Source organism: Silene latifolia, chromosome 8 (genome assembly GCF_048544455.1).
Source record: "Silene latifolia isolate original U9 population chromosome 8, ASM4854445v1, whole genome shotgun sequence".
Taxonomy (NCBI): Eukaryota; Viridiplantae; Streptophyta; class Magnoliopsida; order Caryophyllales; family Caryophyllaceae; genus Silene; species Silene latifolia.
The window spans coordinates 47,454,412-47,463,521 of record NC_133533.1 but is presented as its reverse complement, the minus strand read 5'-3'; the positions used below and the strand labels follow the sequence as shown (position 1 = coordinate 47,463,521).

At 35.2% G+C, this 9,110-nt stretch overlaps 1 protein-coding gene across 1 annotated transcript; it reads left to right on the top strand.

The window, feature by feature from the left end:
- The first annotated feature begins 500 nt into the window (after positions 1-500).
- Positions 501-4,682, top strand: LOC141595133 (uncharacterized). The gene is made up of 3 exons (XM_074415106.1): positions 501-1,009; positions 4,042-4,111; positions 4,677-4,682. Exons 1-3 carry the CDS (start codon positions 501-503, stop codon positions 4,680-4,682), a joined length of 585 nt encoding a protein of 194 aa, XP_074271207.1.
- Positions 4,683-9,110: the final 4,428 nt, after the last annotated feature.

Sequence of the window (9,110 nt, the reverse complement as noted above, 5' to 3'; positions counted from 1 at the left end):
TAATTCATATATATCTTCAGAACTACCTGTGACTATGGCGGTTACGTTCATGCTTCCATATATGGTAATACTCTAATTGACAGGTTCCGTTGAGTCCTGAGGGAGATGTTTACGTGATGAACCACTTTGGTATTGAAGCGAACAAATCACCATATCGTGTTGTTAGTGAGAGCAAAATTATGTTAAAGTTTCAGTTTAACACTTACATTAAAGTTTCAGTTTCAGCATTGACTTCAACGAATAAATAAAAGAATATCGTGGTCAGCCCAACATTATTGTAGTAGTGACTTCTACTTTAGTTAAAGGCTATAATATGGGTAAGCAATCCTCTTTGCCATCTTAATTCTTTTATTGTCTTGATTTTAATAGACAGATTTCTGACTATATTCATATCCATTGCATAATAAAATATCCTCGGCGACAGGCAAGATGTGGTACAAGCATCAATTAGTAGATCGTACATATGGGATGAATGCACTGTATATACCCTTAAGAAGAGCATGAGAGTTTCAGAAAGTAATAGTGACCCAGAAAAGCGAGAAAGAAATCGAGCATTCAATGACTGGTTGCTAGCCATGGGAGATGGAACGTTAGAGGCCAAAGCATGTGAGAATGACACGGAAGAAACGTGGATAGAAATACCAGAACAGTACATTGGTAGTAAAGGAGCATTAACCATTGAGGTAGTCGTCAACCAGATGTACCCAGATTTTGCGATCAACCATAAGAACGAAGACTATCTAAGAGAAAGAGCAATTCTCACACCTTTAAATGAGACCGCCGATTTGATAAACACCCACATGGCAAAGTTGGTGCCAGGTGAGGAGGAGGTGCTATACCGGAGTTGTGATGAGGTCTCTACGGCATCAACTGAATCCGAGGACCAGTTTACATCTTATCCAACAGAGTACTTGAACAGCCTAAACTTACAGGGGTTGTCACACCATGAGTTAAAACTTAAGGTAGGGATGCCAGTAATGCTGCTTAGAAACATAAACCCGTTACAGGGGTTATGTAATGGTACACGTCTAATTATAACTTACTCCGTATCTTAGAAGGTTTATAGTCGAAGGGAAAATAATAACAGGTTCAAAGCTGGGTGAAAAGGTTCTTATACCAAGAATAATAATGACAACAGCAGACCTTAACACATGTAGGGATTTATTTGCCAAAACCCGTATTTAGTCATGGGCAGCTGTATGTAGCAGCTTCAAGGACGACATCCCCAGAAGGTATAAAATTCTTCATAGACGATTCGGCACAAGAGTTCAAAGGTCACACGAGAAACATCGTCTATAAAGAAGTATTTAACCATCTACATTCCCTACCGTAAACATTCTATTATATGCAGGTTTACTATTAGACTTTTGGACTCAAAAGTGGATGTAAAAGCTTAAATTGTACGGAATCTAACCACGACTGACGTGCATTTTACTGAAGTATTCTTTTCAATATTTATGCTTTCTATTTACATTCGTAAGTCAAAGTTTGTTTAGTTATTTATGTGAGCAAATACAGTAGTAAGACGATGTTGACAGATAATTAACATCAGTCTAATCTTCCTTTTTTTTTCCTGAAAGGGAAAACTTATTATAGTAATAACGGGTCAAATAGCAACTAAAGAAGAAGATGAAGCATGTCGTAAGTAGCAACACCATGGAAAATTGAGATGGTATTCATCGAGCCATATGCTAATTTAAAATCAAACAAATACTATAGAATATTAATAACAAACAAGAAAGTTAGGACCTTTGAGGGATGATACCAGACCAGCTGATCAGGGACGGCAATAGATGCCGTAAATTGAATCTTATAACCAGTTCACAGTTGTTGGTGTTGTTATTAACCAAGGAAACCAGCAGCAAGTAACCCCTCCTCTACGACAACCTCATCTGATAAATTGAAAATCGTTATTTGGATTTTTGAATGTCAATCCGATAATTAGATGAGAGGATGACAACAAATGCAAAGATAATTTCAGCCAACCGTCAACATTAACCGTGATTTGGGTAGATGATAAATGTGCGATTGATCGGAATCGGACAATAGTAATTGAAATTCAATAGGCGACAAATGCAGGTGGAATGACAAGGGCGTAGGAGGTAGGCAGATCTGAGAATGAGAAAGCGATTGGTGGTGGTTTAGCAGATAGTTGCGGTGTTCGATTGGGGTAAGTGGATGGAGTTGATCGGTGCGTTGGAAGAGAGAGACGATTTTGGGGTTTTTTATTTTCTAATATTTTTTTGAAGGAAGAGGGTTGAGAGTGTTGGCCAGTTGGGTATGAACTATGGTACGTGTCCTATGCAAAAAGTATTGGATTGTTTACGCATATCGGGTAATGTACATAGTCATTTAACTTTGATTTATCTTAATAATGAAACACATTAACGTAGGAACTTAAATAGGTCGACCTAGAGAAATTTAAAGTCATACACTTACATATTACGGCGTACTACTCTTGGATGCGGTAATTTAATGAATAAATGAACATGTATCACACGTATACGAAGTAAATGTATAGACTTTAACAAAAATTTCATGATGAGGTATAAGCATCGTTCACCCGTTACGATTCTTACTACAGCACCAAACAATAGGCCCGTGCATCGCACGGGCATTAAATCTAGTATATATATAAAAGAGGCTTTTTTCAGGCAATTCTAGAGACTCCAACTTTTTAAAATTACCTAATTAATTTTTATTTAAAATAATATTATGTATAATTATCCCAATATTTATGCAAATTCTATCTACATATGGTTTTATTAATTTTTATTTAAAATAATTTTATGTATAATTAGTTATCCCACTTAAAAGAGGAACTTTTCGAGCGATATCATTGGCTACTGCTTTTTTAAATAATATTAATAGTCTTTACAAAAAATAATATTATATAGAATATGGAATTTGAAGTCAAACTCTATGCTTTACAAAGGCTTCATTACTCCGACAACCATAAAATCAATCAACATGATTACATAACGATATAATTTAAGTTTAACTGAAGTTCAACATACGGTAGGAGTCCTATTTTTAGAAGGGTGTTGCTCATTCATGTACATGATTTACTTAATCATGGACATGATTGTCAATTTTACCCTTTTTCATTTCAACACCCCTCTCTCTCAAACTTCTCAGTTCGCTCCCCATTTCAATTCCCCCCGTTTCAGTCCACCACACTTGCCGCCCACCACCTATCGATCTGCACCCCTCCGCTGCCGCTCTTCACCACTCGCGTCAGTCCATTCGGAATATCACTCATTGAAATATTGATTTTACGGTTAACACCATTATCCCCAAATGAATTGTTCAAACTAATTTTAGAAAAGTACCCATCTCCTTTGGTTGGTTCCAATTTAAGTCTTCTTTTTGACAATGTTAATAATTTAGTCGATGACATTGATTTGTTTTCTGCATAAAGAATGCCATTTACATTTCCCAAGTATTTGATATGGCTAATGAATTGCTTGCTGTCTTCGTCCTCTCTAACTTTGAATGCATAATTTGGATTCCACTCTCATGACATCCTAATTGTATAATTAACCCTAATTGAATTTGATTCTAGTTAATTTGATACAAAAGCTGATGCATAATTGATAAAAATATAATTATTACTTGTTTAATATGCGTATTAAAATCATAATTGATGAATTTAGTTAGAATTTGATTTATTTTTGAGTATATGAAAGAACGAAGAGATTTTTTTTCTCTCTTTAGAAGAAGGGTATGCGATAGAAAAGTTATGAAAATAAGTCCATGAAAGAGTAAAAGATGTACATGAAAGAGCAACTACGTTTTAGAAAACCATCTTGCCTAATAATTCTTATTTATATACATGTATAAAAGGATCAAATACGCGAGTTTCCTCACTCTCCTTCAACGTTAAACATGGTTGTAAACTTCTAATCTTATTTCCATTCAATGCGTTATTAATCTTATTATGTATTTTTTACGCTATTTTTTAACGTAAAGTTCTGTTACAATTAATATTTCAACGGTTTCTAACTTTCTAATATCTCTTTGTTTGCATTATGCATGCAGGAGTATTGATTATGCTGCTCAAATTAAGTGCAAGTTTGATCATATGCTTCAGATTTTATCACGTACACAGGTAAATTTATCTTCTTAAACTATACGATTATGTTCATGTTGGTATGGCGGTGTTTAATTATCAAATTTAAATATAGCTTCTCTACCAACCCTTCCCAGTTCATTAATGTGTGCTTATATTTTGTGAGATTAGTGCAAATGCTCAAAGGTGATCATTACTTCAAAAGGACGTAAATATGATCGGAATAAACAAGGCCCTCCATATTATCAATAGGCCTCCATATTATCAATAGGTCTTGGTATAGACGGGTGGGGCGAACAAACGGGTAAAGACCTCTAATAAAATGGGTAGGGGGACAAGGTGGGACACCCCCATGTGCTTCCCACTTTATGGCAAATGGGTATTTTGTGAGGGGAGGTGGTATCCGTCTATACGTATAGACGAATAGTGTCCGTCTATAATGAGAATTTGTGCCATATTATTTACCCCGCATATCTTCCCCTACTTTGGATATACGGAGCCTCAACAAAGAGCATCAGCCTGTACTCTTTTTAGTCCATTAGTATGTACAATTTATTATTTATGTAAAGCATTATTGTAATAGTCTATATCAATTATTTGGCAGGGGTGATTAGAATTAGTATGTACAAAGTACGAAGTACTCCAAAGTACTCTTTTTAGTCCATTAGTATGTACAAAGTACTCCAATGCATATCTCATCTGGCAGCGGTGATTAGAATTAGCGTTTGCTTAAACTTTGCAATTATTCTGCCAATTATAAGAGAATTACAAAGAATACATAATCCCCCTAACTAATGAGAGTAAAACTAGAGATCATTACTCGAGTCGCAAGTATTTGTGTTGTAATTCAAAAGATGAACCACACAGTATCAAGACAACTAAACTACTAATTTAACTGTGGAGCCACACTTAACCAAAAACACGTAAGAATAAATGGAGAATTATTCATTGTTATTGTCGTAGCCCATATTTGTGACGGATTTATTTATGGTTTGGGAGCTTATATTAAAAGAAATTCACAACTCTCTTACCCCAATCATGAAATTGTAGGTTCGATTCTCAACCGCGAGCCCGCGATATAGTTCACTCATTTGAACAAAAATAAAATAAAAACTTTCACAGCTAAGCGGGATTGGTGGGAGGTGGTCTTAAGATGAGCAACTTCTAAGAAATTCGAATGGTACATATCAGGGAGGATTTTTTTTTTATTCGAATAAGATCATTTTCGTTCGTTCATTAATAAAGAGTCCTACGATAATACGGCATCTACAAAATATGTCAACTTTGACGAGATAGAAAGAACAAACGAGTAGCAACTACAAAAAATATTGTACTATTTTGAGATATATTAAAAATTCCAATAATTGTAAACTATCTTAATTATTATAATTTAAAAATCTTTGTTTTAAAATTATGAAACTAATTATTGTTACGACCATTGAATCATTTAATCTTTAGTAGTCTACCATAGACTGATATATATATAGACAAAAACATTGGAAATTTACTTACTTAGATTTATGGTAATTAAGAAACCTTTATCTTATTAGTATTAGTTTTGTGTCTATTATATACATTAATTCAGGTAAATGGGTTTTAAGCAAAAATCTTTGGAAATTATATACTTCTTTTCTTTTGTTGATTTAAATACAAGAGCCAACCATATACAAATATTTGTTTGCAATATGGGAGCTTTATACAAGTATTTGTGTTCAAGCCCGGGCGTTGCCCGGGTCGTTTCGCTAACTTCGGCTAATTATCCTAATATTTATGCAAATTCTATCTACATTACGGTTATTATGTATAATTATCCCAATATTTATGCAAATTCTATCTACATATGATTTTATTAATTTTTATTTAAAATAATTTTATGTATAGTTAGTTATCCCCAATATTTGCGCAAATTCTATCTAATATTTGCGCAAATTCTATCTAATAGAGTTTTATAAGTTATGTACCAGTGGAAAATCATAAACTTATATGGCTATATATAGTTATATACCATCAAAAGATGGAATTCATATTTGCAATTTGCACAAACCAAGTACCCTGCAAAATTAACCCTAACTCACGTCCTAAATTAGCAAAATTAACACCCTTTTTGTCCTAATTGATTCAATCCTCAATAAAAGCAAAACAAAAGAATCAAAATAGTGCCAATCACATTTGCACCAGACTTAACACTGCGCTCCTTTCCCGTAGCCTTCCAGTCGCCTATCTCAAGTGCCCTCTTACTTTGTGACTCATTTGGATATTTTTTACCGCGAGGTGAAAAGAAAAACCACTCTTGATCCGACTTGATGATAGACTTGGCTAGCAAGGGACAAAAAGTTTGAAAAGGGAAAACTTAAAGGATAAAACTTTAAAATAATTTATAATTATCTTCTTATTCTAACAAATTGTAATTCTTATTCCTAGAATCCTTACGTAAACATACTTCTTAATCTTATATAAAATTAATAAGATAATTTTTAGTAATTGAAATATAACTTTTAAGTATAATTCAAAATGATATTAAAAGGTCTAAACAATTAGAGGAAGGACAAATTTGAAACTCGTGCAACGCACGGACACAAAATCTAGTATGTTATAAACTTATAATTAAATGTAGAGTGACGAAATACAATGTTGTGAATCCAAACAAAAGTTCTTCTTAGAATTAAGGCAGTTGATTCAATTGTTTTTATTGTAAAAACACTCTTTAAACGGTAATTTCAAATAATTTTTTAAGGACTAAAAAAAACCAATATGATATTCACAATCAAACTTCTTAAATAATTAAGAGTGGGTTGTTTTTCAATTCATTTTCAAGTCATGTGTGGAAGGAAGCATTATGTGCGTTTTGCTGGTTAATGTGGGAAAATGGGACATCACTTTAGTGATGTACTCCGTAGTATGTTGGGAAGATTTAGTATATGCACAACACAAGTTCTGGTTGAAGACGGATACTATTTGTTATAAGTTGAAAACGGATAGTGTTCTTTTTATAAAATGTAAATAGATAGTGCAAGTGGGGAAAATGGATACCCCAACTTGCCCTCCCACTTGCATTTTATGAGAGGGTCACTATCCGTTTTCAGCTTGTGACGAATAGTAACCGTATTCAATGAGACGGACTGTATGCGCAAATACTACTATATGACCGTGGTGCCATGCGACAAGAATAATGTGATTACTTTGGGTAAATATTGACCATTTTTCGCTATATAGTGACCGTTTTATGACTAAAAAATGACCATTTTTTCAAGGTTGTCACTATTTAACATAAATTGGTCACTATTTAACAAAAAGTGTCGCATTTTGCCAGAAAGCACAAGATAAACGGTTGTAAATAAGACTTTCCGTTTTTGGCTAAATAGTGACCAATTTTTATGACTAAAAAATATCCATTCTTCAGGGTTGTCAGTTGTCACTATTTACTAAGTATAAATTAGTCACTATTTACCAAAAAATGGTCGCATTTTGCCAAAAAGCACGGAAATAACGGTTGTACATAGAGGTGGCAAATGAGTCATTTGGGTCGGGTATGGGTCGGGTCATTTCGGGTTTGTCATACATTTCGGATCGGGTCGGGGTGGGTCATTTCGGGTTTCGGGTTTCGGGTTTACGGGTGACCTTTTGTCGGGTCACTTTCGGGTATGGATCATTTTGGGTCGGGTCGCTTTCGGTTTAATGGCTAAAACACTTTAGTTAGTACTATTTTGATTACGAAATAATATTTTGCAAATTTAATTATTTATAAGGGATGATTGTAACAAATGAAACTCTATTTGGTGTAAATAACATTAATTTGACTTAGTACTTGTCGTTTCGGGTCATTTTGGGTCACTTTAAGTCATTTTGAATCGGGTCATTTCGGGTCGGGTCATCTTGGGTCGGGTCAACATTGGGTCAATCAAGTTTCGGGTCGGGTCTGGGTCGGGTCAATTCAGGTTTCGGGTCATATCGGGTCCGACAAGTTCGGGTTAATTTCGGATCTCGGGTCGGGTCAGCTTTGCCAGGTCTACTTGTACATCAGAATTTTTGCTAGTATATGACCATCTCCAATTTAGCCCGGCCCGGCTCAGTTCCAATACTATCGTATAAAGATCCATTGTCAATTTGCCATCATAGATTCTTTGTGTGGGTTGGACCAGTTGTTAATCTAGAACGCTTGTATGGGTTGCATAAAAGTATAGATCTAGGCCAACTTACAAAGAACGGTATGAATTTATTGACTATTGCTCTCGAATTGTGCCTCCCGTTCCTCTTCTCTCTAATTAGGGTTTGTGTGTGATAAATGATAATAATGAGCAAAATATGTATAATCCGATGTTTAGGGAGTATTTATAGGTATAGATAAGCTAGGTAGGTCAATTATACATCATTCGCAAATTTATTTGTGACGGAGGGTATCCGTCACAAACAAGAGACGGGTACCATATTGTCTCACAAAAAACCCATAGGGGGTGAGAGAAGGAGCACATGGGGTGGGTGCCCACCTTGTCCCCTCTACCCATTTGCACTCACAAAATACCCGTCGCAAGATCCGACCCGTCGCAAGGGAGACCTACAGTACATCATTTAGGAAAGTCGGAAATAAGGAAATCAACCCGATGTACAAACCGGGTTCCTTGATCGAGTAAAGTCCCAACTCGATCGAGGGACCACACTCCCAGACCTACCCAATTACGACAATTCCACAACTCAACTCCATCAATTCCCTCAATCGAGTACCACCTTTACTGAGTTGAGGGACCCTCCCCAGACACCACACGACACTTAACACTTAGAATTTGACAGGTATTACACATACTCTCTAATATTAACGTTAAACCAAACGTGAAATGTAACACTCCCTTCTTACCCGACCAAGATAATGAGAGGATGTTACCATCTCGGTTTCCCGAGGCGGTGAAATCGGAATTACAGCTAAGAAACTATTTATATAAATAACAGGTTTAATGAATTACATATGAACAAATGATTAACAAATGTAAACTAAGCCATGTACAACTCAACTACTATCTATGTCATCCAACTAAGCAACTCGACT